Source organism: Nicotiana tabacum, chromosome 16 (assembly GCF_000715075.1).
Source record: "Nicotiana tabacum cultivar K326 chromosome 16, ASM71507v2, whole genome shotgun sequence".
Taxonomy (NCBI): Eukaryota; Viridiplantae; Streptophyta; class Magnoliopsida; order Solanales; family Solanaceae; genus Nicotiana; species Nicotiana tabacum.
In genome coordinates, this window is record NC_134095.1 from 153918941 (window position 1) to 153940647 (window position 21707).

Consider the following 21707-nt stretch of genomic DNA (forward strand, 5'->3'; position numbering starts at 1 on the left):
GTAAACATTTAACAAAAATTAATCTCTACATTACAATCCATAAATTACTAATCCATGCATTATTACTTACCCAACTAATCCCTTCATAATTAAACCATGTATAACTAAACCCTACATTACTAATACCCACATAACTCTAACCATCAACCAAACTACACCTAAATACACAAATTAAAGACAACGCCATATCCTTCATGAAATGAAGAATAGGCATTAAAATCGACGGAAACAGAACAGATAGCAGCCTACTCTAATCGTCATGTTCAAGGAAATCTACTGTTGACTATGACGGGCAAACCCATCCACGAGTTTCAACTCTGCTAGAAATTTATGAGCATAAAATGGTAGAGGATGCTGACTAAAAACACAGGTGAATCACCAAATAAAGGTACTAGAGAACAGATGATGCCAACAGCTACATCTCAATCCCAAGAAAGTTAAGTTCTATTACATAAGTTCAAACTGGCATTCATCCTCACTCACCATATCACTTCCTTTTTGCAATAGTGCTAGTTCCATTTGTTGTCTACCACATGTTAATAAATTCAGTTTCACAACTTCAAAACCACTAAGAAAAAGTTGCCATGTTCGCAAATGAATCAAAACAGCAGTTCAGTAACAGACAGCAAATCAAACTATACCAAAGCAAGTAGAACTCACCCGACACAGAGACATACAATGACCACATAGGCTATCAGATACATTCAAGTTCTAAAAAAATGTAAGTTCAAGGAAATATCGATCACCACAACATAATTTAACAAAAAGAATAGAAAAGTACTTTCAGGGAACCACCGCATAGAAATAACATTGCAGTAACATTCCAATTGGGATAACTCAAATTAGAACCATACCATAATCAAGTCATAGTAGACTCAAAAACACTTGTTCTTAATTAAGACTAAATAGTGAAAATGAAAATAGAGTACTGCATCAAAATTCCCATATGAAGATTCATTTCAATATAAATCGAATGCTATCTCTCTAATCTCCCTTTCTCCTGAAAGAACATCCCTCGGTAAGTCTAGCACGACCACCAGTAGGCTGGCACAAAACTGTCTGGCAGTTTCCGCAAACAACCACCGTCTGAGAATGGCTGAACACAGTTGTTCTGCATGATTTAAACATACAATCAAACCAGTGAACTCCTAGAATATACTCCCTATGTTCCATTTTATGTGGCAGGTCAAGTGTACGAGATTAAAACTATTAAATTTTTAGTGTGAATTCAAATATAAACTCTTACAAGTTTATGGAAATAAAATTAACATGTAAGAAACTAAAATTAAAGTACTCCATCTGTCTTATTTTGTGTGGCACGCTTATTTTTAGCGAGTCCCCGCAAGAATGACGCCTTTCTATAGTTAAACATAATTTAACATAAGACTTTCTTTTTTACCTTACACAATGATTAGAGCCAAAAAATGTCTATGATTTGTTTTAGACACAAATATTTCGGAAGTCTTTGTTTATTTCTTAAAGTTTGGCAAATATCATGACATAAATTGGATCAGAGGTTAGTCCCAACGGGTTATTGATTCAAAACAATTAAAACTATTTTAGAAAAAAAAACATGATCAAATGAAATACTTTTTAACTCCCAAACAGTAATAGTGCCACATAAAGACTGGAACACAAGGAAATACTAAGCTAAACATAATAAAACCAAAGGACAAAGATCTTACATGTTAAAGCAGCCTTGGCACTTAACATCCTACAGAGAAAACAAAGCCACACATAAATTATAAAATCCAAAAACAATTCATAAACAGGAAATCATTTTCACATTGGAAAAAAAATGTACCATGAAGAAAGAGTTAGGAGACTGAACAAGACGTTTGAGCTTATGCTTCCTCTTTTCAACATCTGCTGGCGGGTTCAACGAATCGTAATCATTTGAAAGAACCTATAAAATTTAAAATTAGCAGATATAATTAAGCAAATTAAAATCGTAATCATTTGAAAGCACATATAAATTTCAAAATAAGCAGATATAATTAAGCAAATTATATAATCGTTAAGAAAATTGAAATCGAGATCGAGACGGCAAGTCACCATTTTCGCAAGATGAAATGAGAGTGAGGGGAGGCTGTGTGTTGCGCCACAAGCAGCGAAGATGGAGATGGTGTGAGAGAGGGTAAGAATTAGGGTTTTGTGGAATATATAGTGTGTGGCGAATGTTGTGGGCCGTGGATTTGTAGTAGGTGTTAATCTGGGCCGTCATTTAAGGTTTCTTGCTCTTTAAGGGCTTTGAGTTTAGGTTTTTTTCCATTCGCCGACTTCACACATTACTGCTTTCCTCTTTATATTTCCACAATTTTCTCTTTTTACCCCATAATTATTATTTATTTATTTTTGGTCAAAGGGAAAATTTTGTATACGTAGACATGTGATTTTTGACCCTCCCCAATATTTTTTATATTTTAGCATGTAAATATTTAGTTTAGGCCTAATATAACTATTTCAACTATTTTTAACTTTTTTACTTTATTTTCGTCTTAAAAATGGAAAATACGAAAAAATATATTTTTAGCTTACGTATCTTTCATAAATTTAAATAAAAATATACAAAAATAGTACTTATTTTTATCTTTATATAATTTTGAAAATAAAAAAATATATAATAGTTTCATGTTAGCCTTTGGCATGAGGTAGTATTTTTATCTTACTTTAAAATGAGTCAATTAAGGTGTTGGATCATAATTTTAAGAGTTTTAGAACCCAATTCTTGGCCTAATTCGGATTAGTCCATTAAGCCTAGGGACCCTTCTAGACTCTTCTTTGGAATAAAAAAACAAATAAAGAAGACCCTAAGAACTTAATAAAAAAGACCTAGGGATTAATGGGCAAAATACACAAAGATACACCTAAACCTAGACTCTACATATAAATGAGCTTAAAAAAATCAAAAGAGAAAGAGAAAAAAGGCTGAACGAAAAAGCTGAAAAGCTGCGCAAGGAACGACCCCTCCCCCCCTCGGATCGTCTTCTCCGACCCCCTCTCGCCTGTTCATTTTTCTTCAGCGTTTTGAACAGAAAACGACCCCGACTCCATCTTCTCCAAACGACCCCCCCCCCCCCCCTTGAGTCTTCTTCTTCAGTAGCATAAGCCCAAAACAATAACTCCTCGCCGAAAAACCAGAAACCCACTGCCTTATCCAGGAGTTTTGTGCGTTGCCACTGCTTTGCCATATTTTCCGGTGAGTTTCGAGTTCGTCGAGGTCCCTCTGAAGATCGTCTTCTTCGCAACCCCTGAAACCAACAACACCCAACAACGAAAAGAGGCAAACAACGTTGACCATGGTTGCTTGAAACTCGTCAGAAAAACGAGCCCCATCAGCTCGTCGGATTTACGAGCTCCAGACGCAGCCTCTAAAACCAACGACACACAACAACCAACTTCTCCATAGCTACCAAGCTCCATCACAAGCTCAAACAAGAAAACAACCACGACACACGTACTCGCTGAAAACAGTAAGGAGTTCACAAGCTCGTTTAACACTTTTCCGGCGAGTCTCGAGTTTTTCTGGTCGAGTTTCAATGACTATTCTGTTGGTTCCTTGTCGAGGTTGAATCCATCTTGGAGTTCGTTTGCGAGATCCGTACAGCACCATATATTGAAGTGTCGGGTTCGTCGAGGTCCCTGGTGCAAGCTTTCCGTTTAGTCGTTGATTCGAGTTTGCCGCTGAGGTCGTCATCGAGTTTTCTGGTCAGTAAAGGTCCTGCTAGCATCGCCAACGTATGTTCCGGTCGAGCGCTGGTCAGTTGTTGGCTTGCCGTTCAAGGCCCGTTGGGATCCTTCTCACTATTTTAGATTTCTCTGTACTAGAAGACTTCAGTTTTTTAATTAAAAGGTCAGTTCCTTCCTTCACCGCATTACTCCATTTTCGAATAGTTTTGATAGACTTTGCTGGTGCACCGCTGCTTCATTTTCATTGATGCTTGTTTTAGAATAACGTATATCATTAGTAGTGTACGCCTTAACTGCTGATGTTTGGTTGTCTCTGTGAATTAACTTTCGTTGTGTGGAACCAGGATAAGTATACGCCTTAACAATAATTTGAGACGTAGGTTTAATGTTTAAAACACGTAAGAGCGATAAATATACTATAAGAGATAACGACGAGACTGTTCTGTTTGGATTAAATCACATTAGTTTGGATTTGTGTCATAGTTTAATTACATATTGGTCTAATAGGTAGAAATGACCATTTCTGATAAATTGATAGCATAAAAAATAAGCGTGTAGTTGCTTTAGGCGCGCTATTTAATAATTTACTTTCCTAAACTCGGGTGCGCATTTATGTGACCTAAATCCAAATCTCAACAATGTTATATGAAATGTGTTGCGAACTACGGGTGCATTTATGTGACGTGGTTCGAGACATATTTTAAATGACGTTGTAATCTTCCTAAAAATAATTAAAAGCGGTTATAAAGTTAAAGTTGTACCATAGGCTAAAATATGTATTAAAATCAGATAATATGCCAATTATAACAGTTGAGCGATCGTGCTAGAACCACGGAACTCGGGAATGCCTAACACCTTCTCCCGGGTTAACAAAATTCCTTACCCGAATTTCTGTGTTCGTGGACTGTAATACAGAGTCAACCTTTCCTCGACTCGGGATTTGAACCGGTGACTTGGGACGCCATAAATTATCCAAAGTGGCGAATCTGAATTTTTAATAAATTAATCCCGTTTCGATTGTCACTTTAAGTTGGAAAAAACTTCCCTTATATATACCCTTTCGGGGTGTAGGTGTAAAAAGGAGGTGTGACAGCTCTAGCGACTCTGCTGGGAATCGAACCCAGAATCTCTGGTTCAAGGTTCAGAATTCGAGCTTAGAATAATTGTTGTATTTGGCTTTATTTATTATCTGATTTTATTCACATGTTTGGGCCTAATGTGCTAAATGTTGCTTTTACCGCTTTGATATTATCTGAACTGTATATAAACTGCTATGAAACCCTTCTCTTCTCATCTTCGGGGATGTGCTCGCTGGTCGAGACTCCCTATTCTGTTAGTGTCATACCTTGAAATAAGAAAGAGGCTCGGACAAGTTACTAAGCCGGATGACCTTTTGGTTCCCGGTACGTAACCCTCTCCTCAGCTCGAGTTGTCCGCTCGAGTACACGAGTCTAGAACAAATACTCAGGTTTTGAACCTAGAATAACTCAGCTTTATGTCGGATCCCTAGTAGGAACGCTTGTTTGCATCATGTGCACTTGACTTAAGGGACTCAACACAGGGGTTGGGTCCGTCTAGGACAGGTATACCCCAAAAAATAACAGATCATCTTGATGCATCTTATGTGCTACATGTTGCCTTCCTTCAAGGGTAAAAGGGGTAATTTGGTGGACCAATGATAATTGAGGGCGATTGAAGAAAAAAAAGAAAAAAAGAGAGGATGAAGCGAGTAGGACCCAATTATATTTCTTGTTACAGCTTATTAAGAAAAAGAGCATGAAAACTTCAAAAAGATTTTACACTTTTATCATTTTTTAAAAATCAAAAAAAAAAAAGAAAAAAAAATCCAAAAAGATTTTATATGTTTCATCATTTTTCGAAAAAAAAGAAAAAAAATGTGTTTTCTATATGTCAGTTGTTTTTTTGTTATTCTCGTCCATATCCAATCTGCCCGAACTACGCATACCTGATTCTCGTCTTTCGAGGCGTGATACGTATGCAACCCACATAGGGTCCGGTCTTCCTAGTAAATCTTAGGTTCTTGGCTTTGCGGGGTCATAGCCAAATTTTGTACTTCTAGCCACCTTTTGGCCAAATAAGCCATTTTGCAAAAATAGCCTCAATCATGTCTTGCATGTGTCTTAGGGAATGTTATTGTCTCACATAATGCTAGTTTAAGTTTTTTCATACAGGTGCGGATCTACTTACTAGAGTTTGAGCATGACATATACCCCAGGATCACTGCATTCAGGAGCTGCTCGAGGAGCCATTTTATGTTTTTGAGTCAATTGTTTTTGTTTTATTTTCTAGTCCTGTTTAGTAGTATTTAGTCTTTTAGGTGATGTTAGAGTTTGTAATAGTCAGGTTAAGTTTGTCGAGTCTTTTTTTTATTGTATTTCTTATTTTGTATATGGAAATGTGTTACAAGTCGAAAATCCAGAAACAAAAAAGAAGAAATTTTGCGTTTTTGTTATAAGAAATAAAAAAAATTCTCCTTTGAGATTATTTTTCCTTTAGGCAATTAATATCTAGGACTTAAAATGAATTATTTTTATATTTCCTCTATCGACTCCCCCTTTTTCTCTAACCGTGGGGTCAGAAATTGGGTATACAACATTGGGAAGGACAACTCTATTCCCTTTCGAGAATTGGGTTTCGGAATTTGAAGAGTCGCCACCTAATGATTATAGTGAATTAAGACACTTTTTTAGAAGAGTTTGAGTTGGAAAACCAGAGTTCGGGTAAGGGCTAGAAATTATCTCGAGGGGAAGGTGTTAGACACCCCTCAAGATCCAAAATCCTTCTTTAAGGTATTAATTCCAAAATCCAAAAAGATTTTCTTTTGAGGTGTTTCTTGGGGAAATTAGTGAAAAATAAAAAAAAATTCTTTTTATTTTTATTAGAACTTTAGGATATTGTACATAGAAAAAAAAGCATACTTTATCCTTTGTTTATCATTAGAAATTCTTCTTTAGGCAATTAAAATTGAAATCCAAAAACATTTTGTTTTATCTTTTTCATTGCTTGTTTCGAAACCTTGATCAAATGAAAATTCTAAATATTTTTCTGTGGTTCACTCTTTAGGTTTTCTTCCTAAAAAAAAGGAATAAAAAAATATCTTTCTCTTCTAGAGTTTTTCCTTAATAGAGTATTTGTTTCAAAGAAAAGAAAAATCCGTTAAACTTGAGTTTAAAATAAGTTATAGAACATTAAGTTTAGAAAATTCAAAAAAAAGATTTGCTTCATTTATTTCTCTTTGCTCATCAGAGTAGTCATTAAGGTAAAAATAAAATAAAAAATTAGCTCATTTACTCCATTCTCGATCTGCCCGAGCTACGCAAAGATCTGATTCATGCGGCGTCATGATACGTAGGTAACCTACATAGGGTTCGAACGAATCATTTTTTTAATTTATTAAAAGAAAATGAAAAAGAAAAAAAGAAGAAGAAAAAAAGGAGTGAAGTCATGGAATGTGAGAAATGAGAAGGAAGAAAAAGAGAGATAATCAGAAAGAAAAAGGGGAAGGAAAATGAGCGAGCTAAGAAGTGCTTGAAAAACAAAGAAAAGAGAGGTTGAAATGAACAAATTGGGATGATGCTAAATGACCTTCATACCCTCGAAGTCATTTTAGAACCAATAATTGCGACTAGGTGCATTGCACGCAATATGATATTATATTATGTTAAATGCCCAAACGCTAACGTGATGACTTCATTTTGTTATATTCATAGCAGAAGGGTGGTTGGTTTGTGGTTTTAAAGTGGTAACTCTGCTCTACAACATAAAGTCAAAGGCAATGGCAGACAACGGCAGAACTGAGTTGGTTGATACCGGCGCTCGAAAGCAGTTGGTTGAGCAGGACAATGGGTTGGTTGAAGAGGTAAAGATGTTGAGGCAACACATGGCATACATGTATCAGGCTTGGATGACTGGGATGGTACCACCCCCGCCACCACCTAGATTCCAAGATGTCGCCCTTACCCAAGCTCCAAACATAATGTCAGACGATCCTCCATACTCTCCAGATCTACCCACTTATCACAGCTTTCCCAACCGTCTTAGTAGCTCCATCACTCATCCTCCAATTAGCTCTCCCCAAAATCGCCCTCTTGTCTTATCCACCATCCCCAACAATGAACACCCACTCAAAGCTCACGATGCCCAATATTACCCCTCAGAGGTTGCCTACAAGGTTCCCAACTCATATAAGCAGGGCCCGCGGGATGAGCCTCATGTTGAAAATGAAAAGTTCACAGGAAGAAAGGGGCGAGATGGGATACTAAGGAGGCTGAAAGGCATAAAACAATCTATAAATAACAAGCAAGGAATGGGAGACCAGGGTAGCATGTCTTACAAAGAATTGTCTATGTCCCCCGACGTTTGTCTGCCTGCGGGGTTTAAAGTGCCAAAGTTTAACTTGTATGATGGGTGTGGGGATCTGGTAGCTCATTTGAGGGATTATTTCAGTGAAATGAGAAGTGTTGGCGAGAAAGATGATTTGTTGATGGCGTACTTCAGTGAGAGCCTGACTAGGGCAGCTTTGGAATGGCATAATCGTCAAGATGTTGGTAAGTGGCCTACATTGGGTGACATGACTCAAGATTTTGTTCAATACTTTCAATACAGATCAGGTGTTACCCCAGACCGCTCCTCCCTATCTAAAATGGAAAAGAAGCTGGAGGAAAGCTTTAGGGAGTTTGGGCTCAGATTGAGGGATCAAGCCGCTCGAGTCAATACACCGATTGGTGAAGAAGAAATGGTTGAGCTTTTCCTACAAGCTAGGGGCCCACCTATTTCAGTCATTTGATCCTTGCCTTGGGAAAGCCTTTCAAAGATGTGTTAAAAATAGGGGAGCTAGTAGAAGAGGGAATCAAGTCAGGCAAAATCATGAGTTGTTCTAAAGACATTTAGAACACCCCAGTAAGCTTGAGTGGAAGAAAGAGAAACAGAAAAGATGATCCGATGGGCTTTCCCGATCAACACTTCCTGCCTCGACATCGTCCCCGTGGATATCCTTGTGCGCCAGATGATCCTCCCCGATGCCACTTCTCTCCACGGAACTCCCAAAATTGTACATCACTTTTCCGGTACCCAGCTCCACCCCCACGAGCCTGCCGAAAACCCCCTGGATCATGTTTCCGGCCCAATCAAGCATTTAAGAATGAGAGGTTGCTGAACAAAGAAAAGGCTTTCACCCCTATTGGAGAATCGTATGCCAGTTTGTTCCAAAAGTTGAAGCAATTGGACATATTGAAGCCAATTCATATGAAAATGCCAAACCCTCTGTCAAAGAAGTTTGATTTTTCTCAAAGGTGCGCATATTGCTCAGATGCCCCAGGGCATGACATAGAGAAGTGTTGGAATCTGAAGAAAACAATTCAGAAGCTTATTGATGCAGGCGACATTGTCGTACAAAATCCAGATGCAGCAGACACTAGCCAAAGTCCATCGCCTGTGCATAATAAGACACATATGGTGGGTATGGTTTATTTTGAAAAGGAATGTGAGAACTAATCTGGAAGCCTCGGAGGTCCACGTGCTACTAAGCTTTCAGCGCTATCAGGGGTTGATCTTAAGAACGAGCCAGCAAAAGGAACCCAAAAGTAATTTGTTAAGAACAATGTGATGAAAACTTGTGGAGGTCCTAGTATTGCTGATGCATAATTCAGTGGCTAAGATACCCCACTTGGTAATTGGAAATACGCTTCATTTCTTGGTCAGTCGGAGATGAGCTTGGTGGTTTAGTTTGTTGTCATTTCTGTTGTCCGGGTTATTGCAGGGTTGTAATCCGGATATCGTCTTGTGACTTAAATCCTTCTATCCTTTATTTTGTCTAGTTCCTTTAGTCGTATTATCACACTTAGTGTTTTCTAGGTCTGTTCTAGGTTTGTAACCCCAGTCTAGTTTGTCTGTTTTGTTGTCCAAATCCCTTTCACCATCTGTCTAATGCAATTTTCTATTTTTTGTTATTTTTGTTTAGTTCTCTTTTCCTTTTATAGTCCTTTTTCTATTGACTCTAATGACATGACATGCACGCGTAATTCTCAGTCTGGTTTTAAAAGTCAGTTTTTTCACGAAGCAATGAAACAATGTTAAAGATGTAGGGACATTTGAGGTAAATAAGTGAAGGCATTTTGAGATCACTTCAAGCCCGAATTGTGTGAAACTGGGGCAGATAGAACATAAAAATACACTATTAAAATGCATCATACTACATCGGGTGAAGATAACGGCAAGTTTGCCCCGAATTTGTAGGGGTCCGTTTGTGGTAGTGAGAGTGGGAGTATTGTCCAATGGTGCTTTGTATGTAACAGATGTAGAAGGCGAATGTGTGGATATGGTCATCAAGTTTGGCGCAATCAAAAGATGTTACGAATGTTTTCCTTAGTTTGTTTAATTATGTTGTTTGTACTTGGCATGTTTTGAAGATTGGAATGACTAAGACATTTTGTTCTGCTATCTAAACACCTTATCCTTCGTTACCCCTTTGAGCCTTGTTTATTTTCTTTTGTACCCCTCTTTCGGAATCAATAGCAAAGATCAAAAACACAAACGTGAAAGATAAGTAAAGGAAAAGGAGAAAAGAAAAGAACGAAAAGGGGAGAGAAGAAAAATGAAAATGAAAAAAAAGGAAAAAAGAAAGAAAGAAAAGAATGAAAAGAAAAAAAAAGGAAGAAAAACAACAAAAAGAGAAAAAGAAAGCAAAAAAGAGAAAGAAAAGAAAGAGAAAAGAGAAAATCACAACAACAAAGTAATCCCTATGTCATAAACTACGTTCGACCTGATTCCTTTTAAGGATACGTCGGCAGCCTCACGGTTCGGTCTCATCAAAATAAAAATCCAAAAGTTCCCAAGCAAGAAATTGGGGTAGAAGTTGTGGTTGTTGCAAGAAATCTGATTCCAAAGGTTGTAATTTTGAACCCACTTAAATTGTTTTGAGCCGTTTATACCCTTTCTTTCTAATTCTGTACAAAAGCCCACGTTACAGTCCAAAAAAAGACCTTCTGATCAGTATTCGAGAAATGCCGAGTCAAGCAGGTAGAGGAGAATCATATCAAGGGCAACACTTTGGTCCAAGCAGGAAAAAATGAAAATGAGAGAGTCTTAGTGGTGAAAGCCTTCACATGCACCGTAAGGCGATGGAAAGCTGAGAGAAATAAAAAATGAGAGAAATAAAAATGAGAGAGTCTTATAGGTGAAAATCCTCGCGGGCACCGTAAGACGACGTAAGTTGAGAAAAAGAACAAAATGAGAGAGACTTGATGGTGAAAACCCTTCGGGCACTACAAGTCGAATAAGAATTGTGAATCGGATTGGATAATCAGAGCATTGAAGCCCAGTTTCACGGTTTAAAGGTACAACAAGAGTTGAACATCAGGCTTACTTGACAGAATAGGCCACAGGTGCATGTCATGGTCATTAGAGTTGGTATCCACAACTGATAAGTTTCTACTTTGTAGTTTTCTCGTTAGGAATCATCTTTTCTATTGTCCTTCACTCTATTCTTTTTGTCTTATTCACTTCCTCTTCCTGAGTCTGTGTAGTTAGAACAAGTGAGAAATGACTTCAAAATTTGCCACCAGCTGTCCAATTGCACAAAACGGGGTCTGGCTAACACATCAAAATGTCATAAGTCAGAAAAGAACAACAAGCGCATTGTGCTGGTAATAATCAACATGCTTTGGGATCCTTGTGAAATACAAAGGCTTGGTACATATCAATTCATGAACAATGCAACAAGATGGAGGGTGTTAGGTGAACGAATCAAAGGTATTTTCGGTGAAACACAAAGGTTTGGTACATATCAATTCATGGACAATGCAACAGATGGAGGGTGTTAGGCGAATAGATTAAGGGTGTTTTATGTGATAAGATTGACAGAGAAAGTGGTTAACCAATAACAAGCAAGGTCTTCCAAGTGGAAATCAAAGTTATCATGGCAAGTGAAGGAGCAATAGACCTCAAGGCCAATGCCAGTGGGTTGAGTCAGGAAAGAACAACATGCACATTGAGTGAATGGTAATTGACGTACTTTGGGATTCATGGGAGACACAAAGGTTGGTAAATGTTACTTCATGAGTAATGCAACAAATAGAGGGTATTGGGTCTGAACGGGGAAGAGGTATTTTTTGTGATAAGGATGACAGAGAAAGTGATTAGTTAAGGAACAAGCAAGGTCTTCGAGTGGAAATAGGTTATCATGAGAAGTGAAGGAGCAATCGCCCTCAAAGTCAAGGCCACAAACCAACCACCATATTTTTAAACTGACAAGATTTTTCTTTGATTTGAAACAGGGGCAGGAAATCTCGTGTTACAACCCATATCCGCATGTGTTAGTTCATGCCATATATTAGTTAACATAAATCCAAGAAGGAATTATCTTTGAGATGATAAGAAGTCAATCCTATTGGTCTTAAGTGATACAAGAGTGTATAAGGGTGATTAACTAGTATTAGAAGTTAAACGAATCAAGGATGTTGTAACTCGTATTTTCAGGTAATCTAGCGGTGTTTAATACACTCAAGAGGTCATTTATTAAGGTATTTTAATCATATAATATCTGTATCATAAGTCTTGAAGTCAAACGAGTTATGAAACAAAAGTCGACAAAAGTTGTCGCAACTTAGGTTCATAATTTTACTTAAACATTAGGTCAAATGTTTCTAATATTTTCTCATAATTTACAAGGAATTACGGGGTGATCTACCAACAAAATTAAATATCTATGAGTCTAATTTCCAACGCATTAAACCGTTCATCGATACGATCTCGGAGTAGAGAGATATTCACATTTTCGCGAGACTGCGCCAATCACCTCTCTATGGGGCCCACTAAGTCGGTTTAAGATATTTGGACCTATATAGGATGCCTCCAACCCGTTTTAAGTCATTTCTTTTCACTATTTTCAGACCTTAGAGCCTTAGGAACATCCTCTCAAGGTTCTCTCAAGATTCAAGACCCAAAAAAGGGCAAACAACACAAATCAAGTGTCGGGAATTCCGTGGCGCTAGTAAGTCTCTTATTTTTCTTGTTGTTGCTCATTTTTGTGTCGTTTCAGCTCATGTGGGAGGTTGTTTTAAAGGGTTTATGTTCTGTAAATACTCCCTCATGTTCTTAATATCAATCCTAGGTGATTTCAAGCCTTCTAAAGTGATTCTAGTGCCGAAAAACACTAATTGATCGCTAATTTCGCTTTTTTGTTGTTGTGGCAGCATTGAAGGGATATTTCGTGGAAATTTAAGGTCAAATTGGAGTTGTTCTTTCTGTATAAAGGTAAGGAACCTCTTACTCTATATGTATTTAAGATTATCCAAGTTGCGGCTAAGCCATTGAAGCTAGAACTTGTGAGATATATATCGAAAGGCTTGGTAGTAATGTTATTGTTTTGTGGACTGTTTTGCGTTGTTGTTGGGCTGCGTATTTTACTACTATCTTGTGGAGTTTTGGAGGAGGAAGGGTATGGAGAAACACCATATATATGTAGGGTTATGGGCTGATAGTTATTCATAACATTTCCAGGTTGTTTGACACGACTACGGTGGTCGTCGTATGTATGGAGTGATTAGGCTATGTGTGGACTATTTTGGGAGGCTCAATATGTTTATTATTGATGTTGTTTGGGCTGTTTGGTGACTCTTTTGAATGGTGTGAGGTCATATATATAGGGGAGGTGCTGTCCGTTTCATCGTAAAATAGGTTGTGGTCGATACATAATAGTTATGACGCTTAAATAATAACGATAGTATCGTTTCTCTTATTGTAGACTAAGGAGTTTTGACAATTGCATAGCTTGAGATTGGGGCAGTATATACAAGGTATGTGAGGCTATCCCTTTCCTTCTTTTGCACGACTCCGATTGTACATAATGTAATGAACGAGCTTCCAAGATACTCTACTCTTAGAAGCTAGCAGTACTTACATTGTTTTCCCTCTTATGGAATGATTGATGTTAATGTTGCTTCTCTTATTCTTATGTTATCAATGTTGTTCGTACTTCCTAAATCTTATAAGGTTCATAGTGAAGAGTTAGTCCTAATAACGTGTATAGAGGATACCGACCTTACGTCACTCCGAAAGGTTTAGAATGTGATTCCATGAGTCGAGCATGCATTATATATATATGTATCTATTTTACTCTACCGAGACACGCTATAGTTGGCCGGGTACGGCACCTATTGTGCAACCACTGATCAGTTGGGTTTTACCGAGCTCCACGTGGCCGGGTACGATTCTACCGAGCCTATTATGGCCGGGTACGATATGATGATGATGATGCCCACAGAGGCAAATGCTTTAAAGGTTTATATATTTATACATATGTATCATGCATTTCATGTAAGTAGCCCTCAGAGGTACTAAGATGTTATAGGTTGTATATTCTCTATCCTTGCTTACATTACTGATCGCATTTATGGTTCCTTGCCTTATATACTCAGTACTTTATTCGTACTGACGTCCTTTTATTTGTGGACGCTGCATGTCGTGCTGCAGGTCCTGATAGACAGGCAGGTGCAGCTCCCCCACCACAGTAGACTGTCCAGTTCAGCGGTGATTGGCGAGATCCCTTCTCCGGACTTGCCTTGGTCTTGGTATGCAATTTTTGTTATAGACATTATGGGTATGTCGGGGCCCTGTTCCGACTATGTTGCAACACTTATGTTCTGTTAGAGGCTCATAGACAGGTGTCGTCTCATGTATAGTTTGGTATGCCTTGTCGGCTAGTTTTTGTTGTATAGTCTTTCATAGTAGCGAGGTAGCTCATACCTTATACGTAGTTTCTTGATTGTCTGGTCATCCCCTGCTATGTATGTTCATGCCGTCATATTTTATTGCTGGTTGTCCATGATCTAGGTCTACCATTTATATTGATCTCGTCAGTCTTAAAAGATAATAATGAAGGTTAGATAAAATGTACGTTGGTGCTCGGCAAGTGTGGTCGGGTGCTAGTCATGGCCCTTCAGTTTGGGTCATGACATCTCGTTTGTTTCGGAGAAACCCACCGCAAGGAAAGGCAAGCACCAGACAGGTTTGACCGTAAACTCTCAGGACCCGCCTAGATAATGGGATTTAATTTAAAGTTTTCAGGACCCTCCTAGAAAATGGGATTTAGTTTAAAATTCAAAACAATTATGAGTAGCAAGATCTAGCATAAGTGCGCCCCAAAGGAAGATAAGTAGGCTTCAAAGTTTACATGTTTGACATAGGATTCAATTAGGAGTTTTCAGGACCCTCCTGAATAACAGGACCTAGCTTTAGGATTTCCATTGGATAACAAGGTTTAGAGTAAGTTCTGTTATATGGTAATATAATTTAGCCGTGAAATTGTCACTCTTAAGGTAAAACTTGACTTTTGATTTTCAGGACCCTCCTGGATAATGGGACGTAGTTTAAAACTGGCTTGCATAACAAGATTTAACGGAAGTAACACCTTTAGAAGATATAACTTAGATTTAAAATTGTCGTTTAGTTAAGAGTTGTTAGGACCCCCTGGATAATGGGACCTAACTTTTAAATTCTTAGTAATATGACTCAATTTAACACTCGCATATGTGCCCAACTACCAAACTGGGGCAGAAAAATTTTCTTTGTTTTGTCTATTTTTGTTGAAATCAGGTACCCGTTTAGAGAATAGGGAGAAGTAGTTCAAGTTTAGCAATCAGGAGCCCGCCTGGAGAGCAGGGAATACATTCAAGTTTAGCAGTCAGGAGCCCGCCTGGAGAGCAGGGAATACATTTCAAGTTAGAAGTCAGGAGCCCGCCTGGAGAGCATGGAATACATTTCAAGTCAGCAGTTAGGAGCCCGCCTGGAGAGCAGGGAATACATTTCAAGTCAGCAATCAGGAGCCCTCCTGGAGAGCACGGAACACATTTCAAGTTAGCAGACAGGAGCCCGCCTGGAGAGCAGGGAATACATTTCAAGTTAGAAATCAGGAGCCCACCTGGAGAACAGGGAATACATTTCAAGTCAGCAATCAGGAGCTCGCCTGGAGAGCAGAGAATACATTTCAAGTCAGCAATCAGGAGCCAGCCTGGAGAGCAGGGAACACATTTCAAGTTAGCAGACAGGAGCCCGCCTGGAGAGCAGGGAATACATTCAAGTTTAGCAGTCAGGAGCCAGCCTGGAGAGCAGGGAATACATTTCAAGTACAGCAGTCAGGAGCCCGCCTGGAGAGCAGGGAATACATTTCAAGTTAGCAGTCAGGGGCCCCGCCTGGAGAATAGGGTCAGTTTTTATTTTAGTCAAGCTTAGTTTATAGTTTTCCTAGTCTATTCTTTAGTTTACTTTTATCATGGCATCAATAGTACAAGTGGTTTACAATTTTGCTAACAACTCACAAATCTTCCTAGTGCAAATTGGGGCAGAAAAATTTCTTTGTTTTGTCTGTTTTGTTGTAATCAGGCGCCCACCTGGAGAACAAGGGGAGACAACTCAAGTTTCTAGAAAAAGCACTGTCGAAGGAAGATAACTCGAGTTTCAAGGAAAAGCAATTTCGAAGGAAAACAGTTCAAGTTTCAGGGGAAAATGGTTCAAGGTGCAAGGGAAAACAGTGTCAAGTAACAAGAGAAGACGGTTCAAGTTCAGCAATCAGGCGCCCACCTGGAAAAAAAGGGAATTCAATTCAGAATGCAATTCAGCTCAGTAACAAAAGAAGCTCGCGTCAAGAATGCGAATCAGCAGTCCTAGATGATCAACAGAAGTTAGTCACAACAAAGGAAAAAGAGAGAAAGGCAACAAGTTAACCCAAATGCAGAAGTTGATGAAGGATGTGAGCTCCTCAAGACATGGCCGAGGTCACAAGCACTACATGTCCGGTCTTGGTCCGAAAATCTGAAGAAGAACGAGCTAGCACCTGCAACTAGCAAGCGTTAAGGTTCAAATCTAAAGTCTGCATGAAGAACCACTCAAGACTCAAGATCAAGCTTCAGAAGACTTATAGATAGGAATCTCGTAACTCATAGTTGATAAGGCTTAGCTAGTCTTTTTCATGTTTTGATTTTTGATGTAATAACAGGACTGCGGACCGGAACCTCGGCGGAACGGCACCTCGACCGAATCTCCACCTCGGTATACTCCATCATCTCACTCACCTCTGAACTACACGTGGCCTAATTCCTTTATAGCCAAGGATATGTAAGCAGCTCAGATACCAGGGCTCGGTCACATTCCCACTTTCTCTTAGCTTTAGTCTCTCCCAAATAAGGGTCGGGTCAAAAACCTGTCTAGTCATTCTCTGTCTGAAAACGCTTCGCGTTTCCAGTCAAAGAGGGGCAGCTGTAGAATTGTGATTTTTGACCCTCCCCAAGATTTTTTTATATTTTAGCATGTAAATATTTAATTTAGGCCTAATATAGCTATTTCAACTATTTTTTAACTTCTTTACTTTATTTTCCTCATAAAAAATAAAAAATTACGAAAAAATATATTTTTAACTTACGTATCTTTCATAAATTTAAATAAAAATATACAAAAATAATACTTATTTTTATCTTTATATAATTTTGAAAATAAAAATATATATAATAGTTTCATGTTAGCCTTTGGCAAGGGGTAGTATTTTTATCTTACTTTAAAATGAGTCAATTAAGGTGTTGGATCATAATTTTAAGAGTTTTAGAACCCAATTCTTGGCCCAATTCGGATTAGTCCATTAAGCCTAGGGACCCTTCTAGACTCTTCTTTGAAATAAAAAATCAAATAAAGAAGATCCTAAGGACTTAACAAAAAAAAGATCTAGGGACTAATGGACAAAATACACAAAGATACACCTAAACCTAGACTCTACCTATAAATGAGTGCTTAAAAAATCAAAAAGAAAGAGAAAAAAAGCTGAACGAAAAAGCTGAAAAGCTGCGCAAGGAACGACCCCTCCCCCCATCGGATCGTCTTCTCCGACCCCCTTCGCCTGTTCATTTTCTTCAGTGTTTTGAACAGAAACGACCCCGGCTTCATATTCTCCAAATGACCCCCCTTTGAGTCTTCTTCTTCAGTAGCATAAGCCCAAAACAATAACTCCTCGCCGGAAAACCAGAAACTCACTACCCTAGCCAGGAGTTTTGTGCGTTGCCACTGCTTTGCCATATTTTCCGGCGAGTTTCGAGTTCGTCGAGGTCCCTCTGAAGATCGTCTTCTTCACAACCCCTGAAACCAACAACACCCGACAACGAAAAGAGGCAAACAACGCTGACCACGGTTGCTTGAAACTCGTCGGAAAAATGAGCCCCAGCAGCTCGTCGGATTTACGAGCTCCAGACGCAGCCTATGAAACCAAAGACACACAACAACCAACTCCTCCATAGCTGCCAAGCTCCATCACCAGCTCAAACAAGAAAACAACCACGACACACATACACGCTGAAAATAGTGAGGAGTTCACAAGCTCGTTTAACACTTTTCCGGCGAGTCTCGAGTTTTTCTGGTCGAGTTTCGATGACTATTCTGCTGGTTCCTTGTCGAGGTTGAATCCATCTTGGAGTTCATTTGCGAGATCCGTACAACACCATATATTGAAGTGTCAGGTTCGTCGAGGTCCCTGGTGCAAGCTTTTTGTTTAGTCGTTGATTCAAGTTTGCCGCTGAGGTCATCATTGAGTTTTCCGGTCAGTAAAGGTCCTGCTAGCATCACCGACGTATGTTCCGGTCGGGCGCTGGTCAGTTGTTGGCTTGCCGTTCAAGGTCCGTTAGGATCTTTCTCACTATTTTAGATTCCTCTGTACTAGAAAACTTCAGTTTTTTAATTAAAAGGTCAGTTCCTTCCTTCACGACATTACTTCATTTTCGAATAGTTTTGATGGACTTTGCTGGTGCACCGCTGCTTCATTTTCATTGATGCTTGTTTTAGAATAATGTATATCATTAGTAGTGTATGCCTTAACTGCTGATGTTTGGTTGTCTCTGTGAATTAACTTTCGTTGTGTGGAACCAGGATAAGTATACGCCTTAACAATAATTTGAGACATAGGTTTAATGTTTAAAACACATAAAAGCGATAAATAGATTATAAGAGATAACGACGAGACTGTTCTGTTTAGATTAAATCACATTAGTTTGGATTTGTGTCATAGTTTAATTACATATTGGTCTAATATGTAGAAATGACCATTTCTGATAAATTGATAGCATAAAAAATAAGCTCGTAGTTGCTTTAGGCGCGCTATTTAATAATTTACTTTCCTAAACTCGAGTGCGCATTTATGTGACCCAAATCCAAATCTCAACAATGTTATATGAAATGTGTTGCGAACTACGGGTGCATTTATGTGACGTGGTTCGAGGCATATTTTAAATGACGTTGCAATCTTCCTAAAAATAATTAAAAACAGTTATAAAGTTAAAGTTATACCATAGGCTAAAATATGTATTAAAAATCAGATAATATGCCAATTATAATAGTTGAGCGACCGTGCTAGAACCACGGAACTCGGGAATGCCTAACACCTTTTCCCGGGTTTACAGAATTCCTTACCCGGATTTTTGTGTTCGCGGACTGTAACACAGAGTCAACCTTTCCTCGACTCGGGATTTGAACTGGTGACTTGGGACACCATAAATTATCCCAAGTGACGACTCTGAATTTTTAATAAATTAATCCTGTTTCCATTGTCAGTTTAAGTTGGAAAAAACTCCCCTTATACCCTTCCGGGAGTGTAGGAAAAAGGAGGTGTGACAGTATATATAACTAGAAATTACATTGCAGATTACTAGCTAACTGGGGGTGTTGTAGCACCCCTAAAACGACCGTGTTTTGTTCAATTGTATCAATATTACATGCAAAAAAATCCTAACTACTTCAGTTCCTAGAATGCCTGTCCAAAATATATCATTTGCAAACACCAGAGGAACTACTAGCATGGTAGTTCTACCCAAAAAATTAGAATCTGCTGCCTCATTTGCAAGTGCGTCAGCCACTCTATTTTGCTCCATGTAGTTGTGTCTCGACACCGCCTTGTCCATCTTTTGCATCAATAACCTGTATTTACAAATTATAGGATCATAAGTTATATTGCATTTGAGTAGCATTTTTATTAATTCAACCAATCTGTAGCTATGTCTAAAGGAGCCCGTCCATTTTGTTCTGCTATTTGGAGACCATTTAGCAGTGGTTTAGTTCTGTCATAGTGTTGGTGGTGTGTGATATGTTTTCCATATACCCCATAATCCAGTCCCCATTATAATTCCGGAATACCCCACCAATTCCCCCAATGCTTGGGTTGTCCTTAGCTGCCCCATCCGTATTGAGTTTATAGTGCCCCCTCATGGGGGGTTACCATTTAACTATGTTATGGAATGGCTTCTTGATAACACCCATCATATAGTAATCAGTTGATTTGGAGATGGTGTTTTTAGCCGAGATGTCTTGATAACACCCATCATATAGTAATCAGTTGATTTGGAGATGGTGTTTTTAGCTGAGATGTTATCTTTCTTATTATTGAAAAGGTTGTGGTTTCTTGCTAGCCAGATGTGCCATAAGCAAAAGGGAAGGATGTTTTCCAAGGGATAACATTGTTAAATGACAGAGTCTTTGGCTTGTTCCAGGTGGTTGGCCAAAGCTGTGCTGAGAAGATGGGATTCCATTACTGGCTTTTAGTAGTTCCTTTGGCTATTAGTTCTTGCCAAAATTGGGTTGCAATAAGGCATTCAAAGAAGATGCGGTCACTAGTTCAGGCATTGTTGAGCAAAAACAACATTCAGGATTGCAATTAATCCCAATTTTGTGCAGGAAAGCTCCAGTAGGTAGCCTATTGATGATAGACTATAATTACGTATTATAGTCGATTATTACACTCTAATTTACTGTACTTTAGTTGAGCTTGCGCTTTAATCGCTAGTGTTTTGCCCTAATTGTGTTTTTTATGTCATGTAGGAGTGATTCCGAGCTATGTAGATTTTATAGAATGAATTCAAGTAATTTGGAGCTTTGAAGTCTGAGTAAAAGCCCAAGAAATTAAGCCGGGATCATATTCGGAGATCAACAGATAGAGCAACGAAACGAAGAATCGAGTAGGCATATTGCGTATTGTCTAGTAAAATACACATAACTTTTCTCTCAGAACTTCATTTGGGCTCTACAATATATGTTTGGAAAGCCAACTCAAAGGGCTACAACTTTAGTGTTTTACATTTTTCCAAATGCCAAATAGAATAGGGTGAAAAATGCCTAACAATTGCTCCGCGGTCAGATCCGTGGTCGCGGACAGAACACTGGTCAAAATCCGCGGCCGATCCGCGGCCGTGCACGTCCTATCGAGGAAAAGTGTCCTTTTTCGCGTAGGAGAAGGTGTAATTATTTGGGCACAACCCTACTTAGTATATATATACATGGAAAAATGGTATTTTAAGGACCTTTGACATAATTTAAACCTAAGGAGGCCAAGGAGACCGGAGATTCGACCTAAGAAGGCAAGAACACACCAGGATCAAGGCGGAGAATTCTTCTACAAGTTTCTCACTTCCTTCTTCCTATTTCTATTATTGGTGATGAATTCTAGTATTGTATTTTTGCATACTATTATGAATAGTTAATTTATTATCTAGGGTTTTGATGGAACCTTTTGTAGGATAAATACTTGTTATATTTTTATATAATTGAGCCGTTGAATTTCTATACTTGTTCAACTACATGTTTGTTGTTGTTGATTGAATGACCATCAATTGACTGTGCCTATTTAGTGTGTACTGCTCGAGAGAGAGTACATATTTAGGTAGTTGTTGAATAACGTCACTCCTAACATATGTGAGAAATCAATACAGTGGGTTTAAAGGCAGGTTTAGAAATAACAAATCTTGACGTGGTTATAATAACCGGTTAGATAAAGTCAACTAGCGTATTTCGAGAGAATATGTCTAGTAAATTGTTATAATTGCTCGAGAGAGAATTATGTCACCTAAAGTGCTCACGATCAGTAGAGAATACATTGGCAAAATTGTAGGGAACATAGCTAGAAGGATTCCGACAATTGGGGAAATCATAACTCTAGACCTCCTTAATTTAGTCTCCAACCTTTTGTCTCGTTAGTT

At 38.6% G+C, this 21707-nt stretch overlaps 1 protein-coding gene across 1 annotated transcript; it reads right to left on the reverse strand.

Moving 5' to 3' along the window:
- Window positions 1-799: 799 nt before the first annotated feature.
- LOC107808170 (small ribosomal subunit protein eS27y) lies at window positions 800-2187 on the reverse strand. The gene is made up of 4 exons (XM_016632665.2): window positions 2056-2187; window positions 1805-1906; window positions 1686-1714; window positions 800-1111 (listed from the first exon to the last, which is right to left on the reverse strand). Exons 1-4 carry the CDS (start codon window positions 2056-2058, stop codon window positions 985-987), a joined length of 261 nt encoding a protein of 86 aa, XP_016488151.1. The 5' UTR covers window positions 2059-2187; the 3' UTR covers window positions 800-984.
- Window positions 2188-21707: the final 19520 nt, after the last annotated feature.

What these genes read in the sequence shown, in the direction of transcription:
- LOC107808170 (XM_016632665.2), bottom strand. An exon ending in CTCCTAACTCTTTCTTCATG is followed by an intron (nt 1,715 to 1,804) that starts GTACATTTTTTT and finishes TTTTCTCTGTAG; the next exon opens with GATGTTAAGTGCCAAGGCTG. An exon ending in TGCCAAGGCTGCTTTAACAT is followed by an intron (nt 1,112 to 1,685) that starts GTAAGATCTTTG and finishes TAAATCATGCAG; the next exon opens with AACAACTGTGTTCAGCCATT.